At 52.0% G+C, this 21,591-nt stretch overlaps 1 protein-coding gene across 5 annotated transcripts in view; it reads right to left on the reverse strand.

Moving 5' to 3' along the window:
• Window positions 1-2,626: 2,626 nt before the first annotated feature.
• The window catches only part of prelp (proline/arginine-rich end leucine-rich repeat protein), a 67,599-nt gene continuing 48,634 nt past the window's right edge, over window positions 2,627-21,591 (reverse strand). For 3 of the 5 annotated variants that reach the window (XM_078420221.1, XM_078420224.1, XM_078420223.1), the window contains 2 exons: window positions 9,789-10,792; window positions 2,627-5,891 (listed from right to left, as the gene is read on the reverse strand). In XM_078420221.1, coding sequence (XP_078276347.1) covers window positions 5,716-5,891; window positions 9,789-10,792 — 1,180 coding nt within the window. In that variant the 3' untranslated portion in view covers window positions 2,627-5,715. Of the gene's footprint in view, window positions 5,892-9,788; window positions 10,793-11,359; window positions 11,724-13,214; window positions 13,345-21,591 lie in introns of those variants that run through there. The other 2 variants (XM_078420222.1, XM_078420225.1) reach the window with 2 other exon arrangements.

The raw sequence follows: 21,591 nt of genomic DNA on the forward strand, positions 1-21,591 counted from the left end.
GTGACGTTTTGGGTCAAGACCACTCTTCAGAACTGACGGTCAGTTTCCACACTGAGTCTCTAAACTAAACTGAACTAAAGTACACAAAGACATCCCAGTGTTGGCATTACAGCCACCTTGTTCGATCTGGTCGGTGCAGACACGATGGGCCGAAGGGCCTGTTTCAAACCCTGTATCTCCCAACCAAACTACACTAATCGTCCCCCAGAGTTGACCTTGTCTTAAGCCCGTGGAGTTGAGTGGCATCTGAACCACACTGGGCTCAGTGTAGAGTTGACCACAACATACCAGGCACGATTCCCATCCCACATCACTAAGTCCCAGGTCCCAGTCGGGTAAAACATTGAACAAACAAACCTAGAAAAATAAATAAACTCGGTGAATGTTTCTGCAGCGCGGTGCTTGGGTCAACTAGTAAAACTCTGATGCTGAGCTGTCAACTTCAATGCCTGGCCGATAACTTCTAAGAGACAGCATTGAAAATGTTTGAGTCTTTGCAGCAACGTTGATGAATGGACGTGTGGCAGAGGGCGGCTCACTTTCCCCTGACACAGACTATTTCAGGGGGGACCTCATTGAAGGGGGTCCTCATTGAAGGGGGACCTCATTGACCGGGGACCTCATTGAAGGGGGACCTCATTGACGGGGGACCTCATTGAAGGGGGTCCTCATTGAAGGGGGACCTCATTGACCGGGGACCTCATTGACCGGGGACCTCTGACAGGAGGACCTCATTGAGGGGGGACCTCTTTGACGGGGGACCTCATTGACGGGGGACCTCATTGACGGGGGACCTCATTGAGGGGGGACCTCTCATTGAAGGGGGACCTCTCATTGAGGGGGGACCTCATTGAGAGGGTCATCATTGACGGGGGACCGCATGGAGGGGGACCTCTCATTGAAGGGGGACCTCTCATTGAAGGGGGACCTCTCATTGAGGGGGGACCTCTCAATGAGGGGGGGCCTCTCATTGAGGGGGGACCTCTCATTGAGGGGGGACCTCTCATTGAGGGGGGACCTCTCATTGAAGGGGGACCTCTCATTGAGGGGGGACCTCTCATTGAGGGGGGATCTCTCATTGAGGGGGGACCTCTCATTGAGGGGGGACCTCTCATTGAGGGGTGACCTCTCATTGAAGGGGGACCTCTCATTGAAGGGGGACCTCCCATTGAGGGGGGACCTCTCATTGAGGGGGGACCTCTCATTGAGGGGGGACCTCTCATTGAGGGGGGACCTCTCATTGAGGGGGGACCTCTCATTGAGGAGGGACCTCTCATTGAAGGGGGACCTCTCATTGAAGGGGGACCTCTCATTGAGGGGGGACCTCTCATTGAGGGGGGACCTCTCATTGAGGGGGGACCTCTCATTGAGGGGGGACCTCTCATTGAGGGGGGACCTCATTGAAACGTACAGAATAGTGAGCGGCCTGGATAGAGTGGATGTGGAGAGGATGTTTCCACTAGTGAGAGAGTCTAGGACCAGAGGTCACAGCCTCAGAATTAAAGGACGTTCCTTTAGATGAGGAGGAATTTCTTGAGTCAGAGGGTGGTGAATCTGTGGGATTCTTTGCCACAGACGGCTGTGGAGGCCACAAGTCAGTGGATATATTTAATGCAGAGATAGATAGATTCTTGATCAGTGCGGGTGTCAGGGGTTACGGGGAGAAGGCAGGAGAATGGGGTTAGGAGGGAGAGATAGATCAGCCATGATTGAATGGCGGAGTAGACTCGATGGGCCGAATGGCCTAATTCTGCTCCTATCACTTATGACCTTATGAATATTTCACTTTCACTTGCACTGCAGAGGACATTTGGATATATTTTCACTCACAAAGCAGAAAAAAATAATTAATAAAGAGTTGGGTAATGCAGACGATAGACACAGAGTGCTGGAGTAACTCAGCGGCTCAGGCAGCATCTCTGGAGAGAAGGGATCGGTGACGTTTCGGGTCGAGGCCCTTCGTCAGACTACCTTCTTTTGCGTCAAAGAAGAAAGAGATGGTTTAATTATTTTGGGGGTTTAGTCAAATAAGGGCATCATGGTGGGTCAGCTGGTCATCTGCCTCACGGCGCCAGAGACCCGGGTTCAGTCCTGACCTCGGCTGCTGTCTGTGTCGAGTTTGCACGTTCTCCCCGTGACCCGCGTGGGTTTCCTCCGGGCGCTCCGGTTTCCTCCCACATCCCAAGAACGTGCGGGTTTGTAGGTTAATCGGCCCCTCTGTACATTGCCCCCCGGTGTGTAGGGAGCGGATGAGAAAGTGGGATAGCATGGTACTAGTGTAACTGGTCGGCGTGGACTCGGTGGGCCGAAGGGCCTGTTTCCATGCTGTCTCTCTAAACTTACCAAGGACGTGCGGGTTTGAAGGTTAATCGGCCCCTCTGTAAGTTGCCCCCCCAGTGCGCAGGGAGCGGATGAGAAAGTGGGATAGCATGGTACTAGTGTACGGGTGATCGATGGTCGGCGTGGACCCGGTGGGCCGAAGGGCCTGTTTCCATGTTGGTGTTGAGAGGCAAGGATAGATCAGCCATGATCGAATGATGGAACGGACTCGATGGGCCGAATGGCGTAATTCTTCTGGTCTAATGGCGAGTGCATTAAAAATAACCTCACATTCTCTGTGTTGCTGAAGAACTACTCCATTTAATTATTTGGAGTAAACAATATCTACAATGATTGCTTTTCCGCAAGTTATGCATTCAACTGCACTGCAGCACACACATATCCCTGCAAACAACCACAGCGCAAGCTGGAAACGGGTACAGAGAAGATTTACCAGGATGTTGCCAGGACTAGAGGGCGTGAGATATAGGGAGAGGTTGAGCAGGCTGGGACTCTATTCCATGGAGCGCAGGAGGATGAGGGGAGATCTTGTAGAGGTGCACAAAATCATGAGAGGAATAGACCAGATGGATGCACAGAATCTCTTGCCCAGAGTAGGTGGAGGCCAATTCACTGGATGGATTTAAAAGAGACTTAGATAGAGCTCTAGGGGCTAGTGGAGTCAAGGGATATGGGGAGAAGGCAGGCACGGGTTACTGATTGTGGACGATCAGCCGCGATCGTGATGAATTTCACAAAATGCTGGAGTAACTCAGCGGGTCAGGCAGCATCTCAGGAGAGAAGGAATGGGTGACGTTTCGGGTCGAGACCCTTCTTGAATGGCGGTGCTGGCTCGAGGGGCCGAATGGCCTCTTCCTGCACCTATTTTCTATGTAATCCGGGACCAGAGGACGTAGGTTTAAGGTGAAGGGGAAAGACTTAATAGGAATCTGAGGGGTAACTTTTTCACACAGAGGGTGGTGGGTGTGTGGAACGAGCTGCCAGAGGAGGTAGTCGAGGCAGGGACTATCCCAACGTTTAAGAAACAGTTGGACAGGTACTTGGACAGGACAGGAATGGAGGGATATGGCCCGAACGCGGGCAGGTGGGACAGGTGTAGCTGGGGACATGTTGGCCGGTGCGGGCAAGTTGGGCCGAAGGGCCTGTTTCCAAGCTGTGTCACTCTATGACTCTCTGACAAAGAAGCAAGACACAAAGTGTGTGGGGAAAGCTGTGTGCATGATCGTATACAACAGTGGGGCTTAAAGCTGCAATCTAACACGGTAAAATACATTATTATTGCCACAAACACAAACTCGTAACGTTTTGAACGCCAAAATCTTTGCAAGTCGTTGTATAATTAATATTAATTAACGTTAAAATCTTACTGTGCAAAAGGAGTAAAATATTCGCGCTGACGCAAAGCTCCGAAAATGGGCAGAGATCAACTGAAGGTGTCGGTCGGAACATCACGCTGAGCTCCGAAACCTCCTAGTTGCATATGTCAATATTCTCCATGCTTACTAACTGATTTATATATAAGATGGAAAAGAAAAAAATGTTTATAAACATTTACAATTGAAAACTTGCCAGCTGTAAAATATTGTGGCTTTAAAGACGGGTCCCACCACCGATATTCCGGCACCCCCTTTAATCCGGACGAGATCACGAGGCCGCGCTTGAGATCACCCCTCCCCCACCCTGGGAAGTCCCCCCGAAAATGACGCCCCTTGGTCGGGTCAGGCGGCTGATCTCCACCTCATCGGGACTTCCGCTGCCGATCGGCGGGTGGAATCTGCCCCCTGCGTCCGGGGCTCTGGAACTCCAGCCCGGCCCGAGCCGGCAGATCCGTTCCCATAGCCGACTTCCGAGGCCGACTCTGCTTGGCACTATCACGGCCCCCCCCCTCCCTCCTCCTCCCTCGGCGGCCCGGGCAGAACGTTCCGGTAGCGTTGGGACTCCTCTCGGAGGCCATGACCTCTGCTGTTGGCACGGCAACACGGATCGACCCGGAAAAGCTCTGGAAATGAGGGTGCCGGGAAATCCGTGGTGGGACCCGAACTTCCGCGAGAACGTCGTGGAATGAAAGCTCCAGGGATATTTGACTGCACCAGTCGCCATTGAAGGGCCAGGTACTGAAGAGGAAGTGCCGTACGGTGGTGCAGCGGGTAGGGCCGCTGCCTCACAGCGCCAGCAGACCCGGGTTCCAGCCGGACCGCGGGCGCTGTCTGTGTGGAGTTTGCACGTTCTCCCCTGTGACCCGCGTGGGTTTCCTCCGGGTGCTCCGGTTTCCCCCCACATCCCAAAGACGTGCGGGTTTGTGGGTTAATCGGCCCCTCTGTAAGTTGCCCCCCGGTGTGCAGGGAGTGGGTGGGAAAGTGGGATAACGTAGAACTAGTGTGTGAATGGGCCATCGATGGTCGGGGTGGACTCGGCGGGTACATCGAGTGAGAGAGAGAGAGAGAGGAACACTTGTTGGTTTGTGCCTGCGTGTGTGTGTGTGTGCGTGAGTGTGCGTGCGTGTGTGTGTGTATATGTGTGTGCGCATGCGTGTGTGTGTGTATATGTGTGCGTGTGTATATGTGTGTGTGCGTGCGCGTGTGTGCGCGTGTGTGTGCGTGCGTGTGTGTACGTGTGTGTGTATATGTGTGTGTGTGTATATGTGTGTGTATATGTGTGTGCGTGTGCCTGTGTGTGTGTGCATGTGTATATATGTGTGCATGTGTGTGTATGTGTGTGTATATGTGTGTGCGTGTGTGTGTGTGTATATGTGTGTGCGTGTGTGTGTGTGTATATGTGTGTGCGTGTGTGTGTGTGCGCGCGTGTGCGTGTGTGCGTGTGTATGTGTGTGTATGTGTGTGTGTATATGTGTGTGCGTGTGTGTGTGTGCGCGCGTGTGCGTGTGTGCGTGTGTATGTGTGTGGAGCGGTCTCTCTGGATTAATTGAAGCCTTTAGCAGTGAGGATCTGGGAGGAAGGGAAGGCTTTAGTTCATTTTAGTTTAGAGATGCAGCGCAGTAACAGGCCCACCGACTGAGTCACCCACTGGGGACAATTTACACCCACACCCAGCCAATTAACCTACAAACCTGCACGTCTTTGGAGTGTGGGAGGAAACCGGAGCACCCGGAGAAAACCCACGCAGGTCTCGGGGAGAACGTGCAAATTCCGTACAGACAGCGCCCGTAGTCGGGATGGAACCCGGGTCTCCGACGCCGTGAGGCAGCAACTCTAACGCCGCGCCACCGTGCCGCCCCAGTACGGTCTCTGAACACGTTAGCGTCAGAACTCAATGGCGCCAAGGATCCGAAGGGCAACGCGAACGGTGACGTTTGGAAACAGTCACCGGTTAAACAAGCGGGAGAGGAGACGAGGCGTAAAGTGGAGGCGCCGGTCTTCAAATGACGATGGCCTGGAGGAGCCTGAAACACATCATGAAGTCTATGGGGATGGGCGGCACCAGGGCATTGCCATCCAGGCGCAGGTATCGTAGACGGGGAATCGCCTCCAGGTCGTGCGAGTTCAGGGCGATGCTGGCGAGCGAACGTGGGCACACCTCACTCCCATTGATGCCTGCAACGGGAAGGCAGAGACGCACGCGGTGAGCACGGGCAACGCACGGCGTGCAACGCGCAACGTAGAGCGTAGAGCGTGGAGCGTAGAGCGTGGAACAGAGACGCACGCGGTGAGCACGGGCAACGCACGACGTGCAATGCTCAATGTAGAGCGTAGAGCGTGGAACAGAGACGCACGCGGTGAGCACGGGCAACGCACAGCATGCAACGCGCAACGCAGAGCGTAGAGCGTGGAGCGTAGAGCGTGGAACAGAGACGCACGCGGTGAGCACGGGCAACACACGGCGTGCAACACGCAACGTAGAGCGTAGAGCGTGGAACAGAGACGCACGCGGTGAGCACGGGCAACGCACGGCGTGCAACACGCAACGTAGAGCGTAGAGCGTGGAACAGAGACGCACGTGGTGAGCACGGGCAACGCACGGCATGCAACGCGCAACGCAGAGCGTAGAGCGTAGAGCGTGGAACAGAGACGCACGCGGTGAGTACGGGCAACGCACGGCCTGCAACGCACAACGTAGAGCGTAGAGCGTGGAACAGAGACGCACGCGGTTAGCACGGGCAATGCAAGGCATGCAATGCACAACATAGAGCGTAGAGTGTAGAGTGTGGAACAGAGAACGTAGATCGTAGATCTATAGAACAGGACATAGAACAGAACACAGAACATAGAACAGAACATAGAACATAGAACAGAACATAGAACATAGGACATAGAATGTAGAACATAGAACAGAACATAGAACATAGAACAGAACATAGAACATAGGACATAGAACAACACAGCACCACAACAGGCCCTTCGGCCCACAATGTCAGTGCCCAACACAATGCCAAGACTATCCATAATCTGCCTGCACGTGACCCATATCCCTCCGTTCCCTGCATATCCGTGTGTCTGTCCAAAAGGCCTTTAAACACCAGTATCATATCTGCCCCCACCGCCCCCCTGGCAGTGCGTTCCAGGCCCCCACCACCCTCTGTGTAAAAACAACTTCCCCCGCCCACCTCCTGTAAACTTTGCCCCTCTCACCGTGAAGCTGCTCCCTCTAGTCTGTGACGTTTCCACCCCGGGGGGAATATGTTCTGGCAGTTTCCACTATCTCTGCCTCTGATAATGATCTAAACTTCTACCAGGTCTCCCAGCAACCTCCGGGTTCAGGCTTGGGTTGATCATTGTCACGTGTAGTGGGGTACAGTGAAAAGCTCGCTGTCCACTCAGATTGATTTTTAGATTTTAGATTTAGATTTAGAGATACAGCGCAGAAACAGGCCCTTCGGCCCAACGGGTCCGCGCCGCCCAGCGATCCCCGCACACTAACACTATCCTACACCCACTAGGAACAATGTTTTTACATTTACACCAAGCCGATTAACCTACAAACCTGCACGTCTTTGGAGTGTGGGAGGAAACCGAAGATCTCGGAGAAAACCCACGCAGGTCACGGGGAGAACGTACAAACTCCGTACAGACGGCGCCCGTAGTCGGGATCGAACCTGAGTTTCCGGCGCTGCATTCGCTGTAAGGCGGCAACTCTACCGCTGCGCCACCGTGCCGACGTAGGATAATGGATAATGCTACACATGAATCCTATCAGGTCAATACGTCGGGCACGGGTTCGATGGGCCGAAGGGCCGTCTTTATTCTTAAACTCTTCGGATGTGAGTCTTGACTCTGAACTCGGCGGGTACGGCGGTAGAGTTGCCGCCTTACAGCGAATGCAGCGCCGGAGACCCGGGTTCGATCCCAGCTACGGGCGCCGTCTGTACGGAGTTTGTACGTTCTCCCCGGGACCTGCGTGGGATTTTAACCGAGATCTTCAGTTTCCTCCCACACTCCAAAGACATGCAGGTTTGTTGGTAAATTGGCTTGGTATAAATGTAAAGATTGTCCCTGGTGTGTGTGTAGGATAGTGTTAGTGTGCGGGGATCGCTGGGCGGCACGGACCCGGTGGGCCGAAGGGCCTGTTTCTGAGCTGTATCTCTAAACTAACCTGTCTGCCAGGGAAAGTTAAACAAGGCTCATAGCAACGTTTAAGAAACATTTAGACAGGTACATGGATAGGACAGGTTTGGAGGGAAATGGGCCAAACACAGGCAGGTGGGACTGGTGTAGATGGGACATGTTGGTCGGCGTGGGCAAGTTGGGCTGAAGGGCCTGTTTCCACGTTGTGTGACTCTACGGTTTCTTATTTGACTTAATTAGGTCAATTTGAACGTTTTAATCACCTTTGACTATCGTGACCATTTTATTCTTCAGTATTTTGAGTGTCACATTTTGTGTCTGGGGTAGGGCTTGTTTGGCTTGGTTTAGTTTAGAGATACAGCCTGGAAACAGGCCCTTCGGCCCATCGAGTCCACGCCGACCATCGACCGCCCGTTCACACTAGTTCTACATTATCCCACTTTCTCATGCATTCTCCACACACGAGGGGCAATTTACTGAAGCCAATTAACCCACAAACCTGTATGCCTGAGGAAGCCTTGTTCCAGAAAGAAGGTTCTGACACTCCACCCTACTGACGTTCCACTGAAGATGATCTAAGTTTGTTCAACCTCTCCTTGCAGCGAACGTCAATAGACAATAGGTGCAGGAGGAGGCCATTCGGCCCTTCGAGCCTGTACGCACCGCCATTCAATGTGATCATGGCTGATCATTCTCAATCAGTACCCCGTTCCTGCCTTCTCCCCATACCCCCTGACTCCGCTATCCTTAAGAGCTCTATCCAGCTCTCTCTCTTGAATGCATTCAGAGAATTGGCCTCCCCTGCCTTCTGAACGTCCTCTAATCCAGCCATCACGCTGTTAAACCGAAGGTAGACACAAAAAGCTGGAGTAACTCAGCGGGACAGACATCATCTCTGGAGAGAAGGAATGGGTGATGTTTTGGGTCGAGACCCTTCTTCAGACTGAGAGTCAGGGGAGAGGGAAAAAACCCTGGTCTGAAGAAGGGTCTCGACCCGAAACGTCACCCATCCCTTCTCTCCCGAGGTGTTGCCTGACCCACTGAGTTACTCCGGCTTTTTGTGTCTGTGTTCGGTTTAAACCAGCACCTGCGGTTCCTTCTTAGACACTCCGGTAAACCTCCCCTGCACCCTCTCTAAAGATTCCACATCCTCCCTGCAAGGGGGAGCACTTCACACAAGGCTCCACGTGTGGCCCGACCAAAGTCCCCTTAACTAAAGCTGCATCGTGACTTCCTGACTCAATTCCCACTACCGGTGAGGGCGGGCAAACCGTACGCCTGCCTCACCCTTCCATCAACAGGTTTGCCATTTGTCGGGGAATGATAGACTTACGAAGGTAGGCACACAACGCTGGAGTAACTCAGCGGGTCAGGCAGCATCTCTGGAGAGAAGGAATGGGTGACGTTTCGGGTCGAGACCCTTCTTCAGACTGACGAAGTAACTCAGCGGGTCAGGCAGCATCTCGGGAGAGAAGGAATGGGTGACGTTTCGGGTCGAGACCCTTCTTCAGACTGAGGGTATCTCCCTCTCCCCTGACTCTCAGTCCGAAGAAGGGTCTCGACCCGAAACGTCACCCATCCCTTCTCTCCAGAGATGCTGTCTGTCCCGCTGAGTTACTCCAGCTTTTTGTGTCTATCTTCGGTTTAACAGAGTGATGGCTGGATTAGAGGACGTTCAGAAGGCAGTGGAGGCCAATTCTCTGAAGGGTCTCAACCCGAAACGTCACCCATCCCTTCTCTCCCGAGATGCTGCCTGACCCGCTGAGTTACAGTCTGAAGAAGGGTCTCGACCCGAAACGCCACCCATTGTTCCTTCCCTCCCGAGATGCTGCCCGACCCACTGAGTTACTCCAGCGTTGTGCGTCCACCTTCGATTCTAACCAGCATCGGCAGTTTTTTGTTTTCCCGATCGCACAGCGATGGACTTACGCTCGATGTGGTTGTAGCTGAGATGGAGGTGCTCCAGCTTTGGGTTGATGACAGGCATGGAGTTGAGCTTGTTGTTGGAGAGGTGTAGGTCAAGGAGCGTTGACACGTTGAAGATGCCATTGGGAATCCCCTTGTCCGTCAGCTGGTTGAAATTCAACCTGAGGAATGCCAACTGGTGCAGGTTCTTGAAGTAGTTGCTGGGGATCTGGCTGATGCGGTTCTTGTCCAGGAAGAGCTGGAAGATGTGGGGCGGGACAGTCGGGGGCATCTTCCTCAGGGAGTTGTGGGCCAGGTTGAGCTGCATGAGGCTGTTGAGACCCTTGAAGGTGTTCCTGTTGAAGACATTGTCGGGCAGGTTGTTGTGGTGGAGGTCCAGCAGAGTCAGGTTCTCCAGGTGGGTGAAGGTGCCCGGGGGGATCTTGGAGATCTGGTTCCTGGCCAGGCGCAGTTGCTCCAGGCTCGGGGGCAGGTTGGACGGCACCGCGTCCAGACGGTTCCTGGCCATGTAAAGGAACAGCACCTTGTTCAGGATGGTGAAGAGGTCCTTGTCCACCTTGCGGCTGGAGATCCTGTTGTTGTCCAGGTTGATCCACTTCAGCTCGGTGGCGTTGCGGAAGGACCTGCCGGGCAGGGCCTCGATGAAGTTGTTCTGGAGGTAGAGGTACTCAATCCTGGGCGGGATGAGGGGGACGAGCCGGAGGTTCCGGCTGTCGCAGTAGAGGGCATTGGGGTGGTCCGGTGGGCACAGGCACTCCCTGGGGCAGTCGGGGAAGACGGAGCGTGGGCCAGGAGGGAGCGGCGGAGGCAAGGTGGTGGCGTGGAACGGTTCCACGGGCTCGGCGAAGGCGGCCCTGCTCGGCCTCGGGGGCTTCGGTGTCTTCGGCGGCCTGATCCGAGGAGGCTTTGGTCTGGATGGCCGCCGTTGGCCGTCAACCACAGCGGTCAGCAGCAAGCCGATGGAAAGGATGTATCCCAGGTGCGTCATGGTCCGCAGGAACCTACCTCTGGGGGAAGGAAGAGACCAGGTTTAGTTTTGTCACCGACATAAAACCAGGACCTGAACAAACGGAAACATGGACAACAGGTGCAGGAGGCGGCCATTCGGCCCTTCCAGCCAGCACCGCCCGCCATTCAACAAGATCACGGCTGATCATCCACAATCAGTACCCCGTTCCTGCTTTGTCCCCAGATCCCTTGATTCGGCGAGACCCAAGAGCTAAATCTAACTCTCTCCTGAAATACCAGATGATGAACACAGTGCTCCAATCTCCGCCTTGCATCGTGTTCCACTGACAGGTAGATCGTGATAATTCTCCTCCCTTTGTAGGAAGGAACTGCAGACGTTGCTTTGTACCAAAGATAGACACAGAGTGCCGGAGTAACTCAGCGGGTCAGGCAGCATCTCTGGAGAAAAAGGAATTAGTGACTACACCATAGAGACTTGCTGTGAGACGTGGGTCTATACCGAGACTGTAAAGTCAGCACTGTGGTGTTACAGCCGAGCGGTCAGAGTGGGTAGACATGATGACTTTGACATTAGGATGCAATATAAACTCTGCTCAGGAACCTGCCTCAATATTTTGGTTCAATATTCCGACAGTGAAGACACATCAGTCAGCATTTTTCTTGCTTCCAACAGCTCGGACTGGAAGCTCAGACAGAAAATATTGGATCAGCCCGTTTTCTGTTTTTGTTTCAGCTTTCCCAACAGTTTTTTCCCCCCTCCTCTTTCCATGAGTTATTTTCTTTTCTCGGTGACTCCATGAATGGGTGAGGTCATCCCCAGTCTCCTCTACGCCCAGGGGTCACCAACCGTCCCGGATCAGCCGGGACATCCTGTATTTGGGGCTAAATCGGTCTGTCCCCGTACGGGGTCTGCCCCTTGTCCCGTATTAGTAGGGTTGCCAACTTCCTCGCTCCCACATAAGGGACAAAGGGTGATGTCACCGCCCCGCGCCCCACGTGACCTCACCCAGCCAGCGCCCCACGGGAGGGGGAGGGGGAGGGGGGGAGGGGGGAGGGGGGGGGGGAGGGGGAGGGGGAGGGGGAGAGAGGGGGGGAGGGAGAGGGAGAGGGAGAGGGAGGGGGAGAGGGAGGGGGAGAGGAGAGGAGAGGGAGGGGGAGAGGAGAGGGGGGGAGAGGGAGCGGGAGGGGGAGAGGGAGTGGGAGGGGGAGAGGGGGAGGGGGATGGAGATGGAGAGGGAGGGGGGAGGAGGGAGGGAGTGGGAGGGGAGGGAGAGGGAGGGGGAGAGGGAGGGAAAGGGGAGAGGGAGGGAGAGGGGAGGGGGAGAGAGGGGGGCAGAGAGAGAGAGAGAGAGGGAGGGAGGGGGGGGAGGGAGAGAGGGAGAGGGAGGGGTGGAGGGGGAGAGGGAGGGGGGAGAGGGTGGGAGAGAGTGGGAGAGAGTGGGAGAGAGTGGGAGAGAGAGAGAGTGGGAGAGAGTGGGGGGAGGGGGGAGGGAGGGAGTGGGAGAGAGTGAGAGAGTGGGAGAGAGAGAGAGTGAGAAAGAAAGAGAGTGAGAGAGAGAGTGAGAGAGAGTGAGAGAGAGTGAGAAAGAGAGAGAGTGAGAGAGAGTGAGAGAGTGGGAGAGAGAGAGAGTGAGAAAGAAAGAGAGCGAGAGGGAGAGTCGAGAGAGAGTGAGAGAGAGTGAGAGAGAGAGTGAGAAAGAGAGAGAGAGAGAGTGAGTCCCATTAAACAAGCTCTGCTTTGCAAGAGTGTGATGCTGTTTTCTGGAATGCAAGATATCTAAAAGACAGCTGGACCCCAATGAACTTTAGGGTGGGTTTGGTAAAGCATTCAAGAGAACTGATAGAAAGCAGCATTCGACAAAGGTAAACTAAAAGAATAAACATGAATAGCTTTCTTTTAGCCAACAAGGTAACGAAAGCTTCACATAAGACAATGAAAACATTGGACAAGTCTCCCTTTTGCACCTCTGCAAATTAACCCGGTGTTGTCGTTCGAACGGTGACACATTCTTACATAACCCCCCCCCCCCCCCCCCGCTTCGTGAGAACGCCAGACTAATTGCTCACTAATTGCAGCAAAACTGCTCTGTGCAGCAAGATCTTCAATTATTTTGTTTTTACATAAAGGTTGAGTAATTCAAAACCCACCAAACATTGTGTGGTGAATTAAACTCCAGGAATGAAAAACTTTCACTCGAGTTTCAACCAAAGTTTAAGGTCAAGTACTTTCTTTTTTTTAAATGCTTTGTTATAAAAAGCCTACATAGTCTCACACACAAGTTAAAAAAAAATAGATTTCACGTTGCCCATAAATTGAAAGGAACGGTTGGCTCCAGAAATCAGTTTTCTTAATACGTTCCCTGTTAAAATAAAACTTTGCCTCGAATGCTACAGATGCTAGCGAGGTGAGATTATTCTTCCCTGTCCATTTTACAAGTGATGTTAGACTTGTGAGCTTACCACGGTCGTTGTAGAGTCCGTCCGCCTTCTAAATATGCAGCCCTCGACTGACAGTGCTGTGTTTTTGTTGTGCTCCAAGTTACTCTGAGAAGTTCAGCCTCCATCGAGGTGACAATACATCCTCTATCTTCCCGGCCAACCCCTTCAGCTCCAGTCCCACACCCTCCCGTATAATCCTCTATGCGACTCAGATTTAATAACGTTGCCTCTATGATTCAAAACTCCGGCTCTCAGCACTCCATTCCCCGCATTCTTTCCGACGTTTATGCAGAACTTCAGAGGCCTCGAGTATTCCCAGAAGATCGGTGTCAGAGATTCTGCAGAGGTTCTGATTTAAGACAAAGTGGAAATAACCTGTTTCAAGTTTCAGATTAAGAGATGTGTGGGACACTTTGCCACACGGAACATGGAACAGCACAGCACAGCGACAGGCCCTTCGGCCCACAATGTCCGTGCCCAACACAATGCCAAGTTAACCTGATCCCCTCTGTCTGCACGTGATCCCTACCCCTCCATTCCCTGCATATCCATGCGCCTGTCTAAAAGCCTCTCACACACAACTATCTGCAGTTGTACAGGGCCCTAGTGAGACCGCACCTGGAGTACTGTGTGCAGTTGTACAGGGCCCTAGTGAGACCGCACCTGGAGTACTGTGTGCAGTTGTACAGGGCCCCAGTGAGACCGCACCTGGAGTACTGTGTGCAGTTGTACAGGGCCCTAGTGAGACCGCACCTGGAGTACTGTGTGCAGTTGTACAGGGCCCCAGTGAGACCGCACCTAGAGTACTATGTGCAGTTTTGGTCTCCAAATTTGAGGAAGGATATTCTTGCTATTGAGGGCGTGCAGCGTAGGTTTACTACGTTAATTCCCGGAATGGCGGGACTATCATATGTTGAAAGACTGGAGCGACTAGGCTTGTATACACTGGAATTTAGAAGGATGAGAGGAGATCTTATCGAAACGTATAAGATTATTAAGGGGTTGGACACGTTCGAGGCAGGAAACAAGTTCCCAATGTTGGGGGAGCCCAGAACAAGGGGCCACAGTTTAAGAATAAGGGGTCGGTCATTTAGAACTGAGATGAGGAAAAAGGTTTTCAGTCAGAGAGTTGTGAATCTGTGGAATTCTCTGCCTCAGAAGGCAGTGGAGGCCAATTCTCTGAATGCATTCAAGAGAGAGGTAGATAGAGCTCTTAAGGATAGCGGAGTCAGGGGGTATGGGGAGAAGGCAGGAACGGGGTACTGATTGAGAATGATCAGCCATGATCACATTGAATGGCGGTGCTGGCTCGAAGGGTCGAATGGCCTCCTCCTGCACCTATTGTCTATTGTCTATATCCCTCCATTCTCTGCATATCCACACACCTATCCAAAAGCCTCTTACACACCAGTATCGTATCTGCCTCCACCCCCACCCCTGGCAGCACGTTCCAAGCCCCCACCCACCCTCTGTGGAAAGAAACATGCCCTGCACTGGCCCTCCTTTAAACTTTGCCCCTCTGACTTTAAACCTGTGCCCTCTTGTCCTTGACACCCCTAGTCACCCCTGTCATAATCTTATATACTTTTGTCAGGTCCCCTCTAAACCTCCGGCAATCCTGAGAAAACACCCCAAGGTTGTCTGACCTCTCTTTGCGGCTAACAACGCCAAATCCAGTGGAACTGATCTCCTCTGTCTGCATGTGATCCATATCCCTCCAATCCCCGCATATCCACGCGCCTGGCCAAAAGCCTCAAACACCACTATCGCATCTGCTCCCTTTAAACTCTGCCCGCTAGCCCTTGACATTTCCACTCTGCAGAACAAGGTTCTGACTGTCTACCCTATCTCTGCCTCTCGTCATTTTACACAGAAACATTAGTAAATAGGTTCAGGAGTAGGCCGATCGGCCCTTCGAGCCAGCACCGCCATTCAATGTGATCATGGCTGATCATCCAGAATCAGTACCCCGTTCCTGCTTTCTCCCCATACCCCTTGATTCCATTAACCCTAAGAGCTAAATCTAACTCTCTCTTGAAAACATCCAGTGAATAGAACATAGGTGCAGGAGGAGGCCATTCGGCCCTTCGAGCCAGCACCGCCATTCAATGTAATCACGGCTGATCATTCTCAATCAGTACCCCCCCGTGCCTGCCTTCTCCCCATACCCCCTGACTCCGCTATCCTTAAGAGCTCTATCTAGCTCTCTCTTGAATGCATTCAGAGAACTGGCCTCCACTGCCTTCTGAGGCAGAGAATTCCACAGATTCACAACTCTCTGACTGAAAAGGTTATTCCTCATCTCAGTTCTAAATGGCCTACCCCTTATTCTTAAACTGTGGCCCCTGGTTCTGGACTCCCCCAACATTGGGAACATGTTTCCTGCCTCTAACGTGTCCAACCCCTTAATAATCTTATACGTTTCGATAAGATCCCCTCTAATTTTCCAAATTCCAGTGTATACAAGCCTAGTCGCTCCAGTCTTTCAACATATGACAGTCCCGCCATTCCGGGAATTAACCTAGTGAGAATATCCTACCTCCACTGCCTTCTGTGGCAGAGAATTCCACAGATTCACAACTCTCTGGGTGAAAAAGTCTTTCCTCATCTCAGTGCTATGTCCTTCTATCAGGTCCCCACCCTGACACTCCAGAGATAACAGTCCAAGTTTGCCCAACCTCTCTCTGCACCGAATAACACAACTAATCCAGAGCAAAATTCCAGGCAACTAATTCTCCTGGGCAGACACAAAATGCTGGTAGTGACTCAGTGGGTCAGGCAGCGTCTGTGGAGAGAAGGAATGGGTGACGTTTACGGGTCGAGACCCATCTTCTGAAGAAGTTTTCAGTCTGAAGAAGGGTCTCGACCCGAAACGTCACCCATTCCTTCTCTCCCGAGACGCTGCCTGACCCGCTGAGTTACTCCAGCATCTTGCGTCTGTCTACCTCCGACTTAAACCAGCATCTGCACTTCCATCCCACACAACTAATTCTCTTTATTTTTCAGAGGGGAAGGTTCAGTTTCGTGGTTTTCAGTGTAACTTGAGTCTGCATCTCGTCAGGTTTTCTGGTGAAGTCGTGGAGAACATTTCCACTGACTTCATCGAATGGTTTGGCATTTGTCCAAGCAAGAGAAAGCAAAATAAGATTTCTTCACTCTTAATTGCCTTGGCTCCCGAGGTTTGGAGAATGCACTTATTCCATGTGGAAGTACGATGAGTTTCTCCAGCATTAAGCTCCACCAACAGCTGACGATAATTAATGATGTCGGGTCGAATCATGCAAACGCTGTCAGGTTGGGACCATACACCAGTATGAAGACGTGTCCCGACCCGAAACGTCATCTGCCCACGTTCTCCACAGATGCTGCCTGACCCGCTGAGTTACTCCAGCACTCTGTGAAACGTCACCTGCCCACGTTCTCCACAGATGCTGCCTGACCCACTGAATCCCTCCAGCACTTTGCGTCTTTTCTGTAAACCGGCAATCTGCAGTTCCTTGCTTCTACAAGTCGAAAGTAGACACGAAATGCTGGAGTAACTCAGCGGGTCAGGCAGCATCTGTGGAGAACGTGGATAGGTGACGTTTCACAGAGTGCTGGAGTAACTCAGCGGGTCAGGCAGCATCTGTGGAGAACGTGGATAGGTGACGTTTCACAGAGTGCTGGAGTAACTCAGCGGGTCAGGCAGCATCTGTGGAGAGAAGGAATGGGTGACGTTTCGTGTCGAGCCCCTTCCTCAGACTCCTTACACAAGTGGAGTTTATTGTCATCTGGACAGGTGCGGTGAGGTACAGGTACAATGAGAATGTTGCTTGCTGCAGCCTCACAGCGCCGGAGACCCGGGTTCGATCCCGACAACGGACGCTGTCTGTACGGAGTTTGTACGTTCTCCCCGTGACCTGCGTGGGTTTTCTCCGGGTGCCCTGGTTTCTTCCCACACTCCAAAGACGTGCGGGCTTGAAGGTTAATTGGCTTCTGCAAAATGTTTAATTGTTCCCAGTGTGTAAGATAGTGTTAGTGTGTGGGGATCGCTGGTCCGCACGGACTCGGTGGGCCGAAGGGCCTGTTTTCGCGCTGTATTTTAAACCTGTTAGTTACACCTCACGCTGCCTCGGCAAGGCCAGCAGCATCATAGAAACATAGAAAAATAGAAAATATGTGCAGGAGTAGGCCATTCGGCCCTTTGAGCCTGGACCGCCATTCAATATGATCATGGCTGATCATCCAACTCAGTAACCTGTACCTGCCTTCGCTCCATACCCCCTGATCCCTTTAGCAAAAAGGGCCACATCTAACTCCCTCTTATATTCCCTTCAAGCAAATATAGCCAATGAACTGGCCTCAACTACCTTCTGTGGCAGAGAATTCCACAGACTCACCACTCTCTGTGTGAAGAAATGTTTTCTCATCTCGGTCCTAAAAGACTTCCCCCTTATCCTTAAGCTGTGACCCCTGGTTCTGGACTCCCCCAACATCGGGAACAATCTTCCCGCATCCAGCCTCTCCAACCCCTTAAGAATTTTATATGTTTCTATAAGATCCCCCCTCAGTCTTCTAAATTCCAGCGAGTACAAGCCCAGTCTATCCAATCTTTCCTCATATGAAAGTCCCGCCATCCCAGGGATCAATCTGGTGAACCTTCTCTGTACTCCCTCTAAGGCAAGAACGTCTTTCCTCAGGTTAGGAGACCAAAACTGCACACAATACTCCAGGTGCGGCCTCACCAAGGCCCTGTACAACTGCAGCAGAACCTCCCTGCTCCTAAACTCAAATCCTCTTGCTATGAATGCCAACATACCATTCGCTTTCTTCACTGCCTGCTGCACCTGCATGCTTGCTTTCAATGACTGGTGCACCATGACACCCAGGTCACGTTGCATCTCCCCTTCTCCCAATCGGTCACCATTCAGGTAATACTCTGCTTTCCTGTTCATCAAGGACCAGTCTCACCCCGGCCACTCCCTCTTCTCCCCTCTCCCATCAGGCAAGAGGTACAGAAGTGTGAAAACGCACACCTCCAGATTCAGGGACAGTTTCTTCCTGGCTGTTATCAGGCAACTGAACCATCCTACCACAACCAGAGAGCAGTGCTGAACTACTATCTACCTCATTGGTGACACTCGGACTATCCTTGATCGGACTTTGCTGGCTTTGCCTTGCACTAAACGTTATTCCCTTGTTCTGTATCTGTACACTGTGGACGGCTCGATTATAGACAACAGACAATAGGTGCAGGAGGAGGCCATTCGGCCCTTCGAGCCAGCACTGCCATTCTCTGTGATCATGGCTGATCATTCTCAATCAGTACCCCGTTCCTGCCTTCTCCCCATACCCCCTGACTCCGCTATCCTTAAGAGCTCTATCCAGCTCTCTCTTGAATGCATTCAGAGAATTGGCCTCCACTGCCTTCTGAGGCAGAGAATTCCACAGATTCACAACTCTCTCTGACTGAAAAAGTTTTTCCTCATCTCCATTCTAAATGGCCTACCCCTTATTCTTAATTGTAATTGTGTATTGCCTTTCCGCTGACGGGTTAGCGCACTACAAAAAAGCTCCTCAGTGAACCTCGGTACACGTGACAATAAACTAAAGTAAAGTAAAAATCAAGCAGCAAATGGCCATTGAATTGTTGATTAGTTTCATCCAGTTTCGAAGTCGAAGGGGCTGTGGTTTCTGAATCAGAGAGTTGTTATTTTAATCCATAATCTTGGATATGGATCCATATCCCTCTCCAAGAACACAGTCAGTACGCAGTGTCTCAGTGTTGGCAAGAGAATTATTTGCAAAGAGAACTCAAACTTTGGTTTTCTGATGTTTTTGTTTAAAGAAAAGCAGCCTGGAGAGCCTGCGATATTAATAACTGTGCCACTGTTCGGGTTTGTAGGTTGATTGCCCGCTGTAAATCGTTGAGGCCTGGGTTCGATCCTGACCTCGCGTGCTGTCTGTGTGGAGTTTGCACGTTCTCCCCGTGACCGAGTGGGCTTTCTCCGGGTGCTCCGGTCTCCTCCCACATCCCAAAGACGTGCGGGTTTGTAGGTCTGTGAATTGCCCCCTCGTGTGGGGGGAGTGGATGGGAAAGTGGGATAACATGGAACCAGTGTGAAAAGCTGATCGCAACTTCACAAGTTACAGGAGTAGAATTAGGCCATTCGGCCCATCGAGTCCACTCCGCCATTCAATTATGGCTGATCCCTGCCTCCTTATCCCATTCTCCTGCCTTAACCCCATAACCCTTGACAGCCGTTCTAATCAATAACATGTCTATCTCTGCCTTAAAAATATCCCCTGACTTGTGGCCTCCACAGCCCTCTGTGGCAAGGAGTTCCACAGATTCACCACCCTCTGACTAAAGAAGTTCCTCCTCATCTCCTTTCTAAAGGAACGTCCTTTAATTCTGAGGCTGTGCCCTCTGGTCCTAGACTCTCCCACCAGTGGAAACATCCTCTCCACATCCACTCTATCCAGGCCGCTCATTATTCTGTACGTTTCAATGAGGTCTCCTCTCAACCTTCTAAACAACCACTAAATCGATGGTCGTCACGGACTCGATGGGCCGAAGGGCCTGTTCGCGTGCTGTATCTCTCAACTAAACTAAACAGCAACTTTTAAAATGCGGTGGTTCGGGTGGGCCGGGCAAAGAGGGAGGGCGGGATGGCGGGACTGACCTACGATGAAAGAATGGATCGGCTGGGCTTGTAGTCACTGGAATTTAGAAGGATGAGAGGGGATCTCAGAGAAACATATAAAATTCTTAAGGGATTGGACAGGCGAGATGCAGGAAAAATGTTCCCCATGTTGGGGGAGTCCAGAACCAGGGGTCACACACACACAGTTTAAGAATAAGGGGTTAGGCCATTTAGGACTGAGATGAGGAAAAAGCTTTGTCACCCAGAAGGCGTTCCTTTAGGAAGGAGATGAGGAGGAATTTCTTTAGTCAGAGGGTGGTGAATCTGTGGAATTCTTTGCCACAGACGGCTGTGGAGGCCACAAGTCGGTGGATATTTTTACGGCAGAGATAGGTAGATTCTTGATTAGTGCGGGTGTCAGGGGTTATGGGGAGAATAGACAATAGACAATAGGTGCAGGAGGAGGCCATTCGGCCCTTTGAGCCAGCACCGCCATTCAATGTGATCATGGCTGATCATTCTCAATCAGTACCACGTTCCTGCCTTCTCCCCACACCCCCTGACTCCGCTATCCTTAAGAGCTCTATCTAGCTCTCTTGAATGCAGGAGAAGGCAGGAGAATGGGGTTGGGAGGGAGAGATGGATCAGCCCTGATTGAATGGGGGAGTAGACTCGATGGGCTGAATGGTCTAATTCTGCTCCAATCACCTGTGAGCCTATCTCAGGGGCCTGTGGCTCTATCCATGGACGTGCAGGGAATGGAGGGAAGTGGATCAGGTGCAGGCAGACAAGGTTCTGGAGAAGGGTGCCCGACCTGAAACGTCACCTATCCCTCCCCTCCACAGATGCTGCCTGACCCGCTGAGTTACTCCGGCACTCTGAAACGTCACCTATCCATGTTCTCCACAGATGCTGCCTGACCTGCTGAATTACTTCAGCACTCTGTGTCTATTTTTGTAAAGCAGCATCTGCAGTTTCTTGTGTCATCTCTAGTTTGGTTTAAGTTTTTGAGATACAGCATGGAAGCAGGCCCTTCGGCCCACCGAATCCATGCTGACCACCGAACCGGTGCTGCCTGGCCCGCAGAGTTAGTCCATCTGTCTAGTTTGTGATCTGCAGTTACTTGTGTCTCTGGGCAGAAGAAATGGCAGCATCTCAGGAGAACATGGATAGGTGACGTTTCGGGTCGGGACCCGTCTTCAGGCTCATGAAACTGCAGGTGCTGGTTTACAGAAAAAGACACAGAGTGCTGGAGTAACTGAGCGGGTCAGGCAGCATCTCTGGAGAACATGGATAGGTGACGTTTCACAGAGTGCTGGAGTAACTCAGCGGGTCAGGCAGCATCTGTGGAGAACATGGATAGGTCCTTCAGACTGCCTTGTAGCCTGGCCTAGGGTACATTATCTGTAATTAATGACGTGTCAGTGTAATGGCCTTTAACACTGACCTGTTTGAAACTGATAACAATTTCTGCTTTACAGAAAATAACACTCTTCTTTCCACATCACCAGATTGTATTTATGTTCTATTTAATTAGAGGTCAAATGATGAATGATGCTGAGTGTGGACTGAACGCAGAGAGTGGAATCGCCCTGCTAATGCCACACATTATTTATTTCCACTGAACACAGATTCCCGTTAAATTATCTTGGTCTCTGCAGAAGAGCTCAGCTCCTTCCAGCTGATCTAGTTCATCTTAAAATGAATGGCTCCCCCGTGCCTGCTGTCTGCATGTTAAATGGTGTTTATATGCGCAGTAATAATCTTGATGC

The sequence above is a fragment of the Rhinoraja longicauda genome, chromosome 24, assembly GCF_053455715.1.
Source record: "Rhinoraja longicauda isolate Sanriku21f chromosome 24, sRhiLon1.1, whole genome shotgun sequence".
Lineage (NCBI taxonomy): Eukaryota > Metazoa > Chordata > Chondrichthyes > Rajiformes > Arhynchobatidae > Rhinoraja > Rhinoraja longicauda.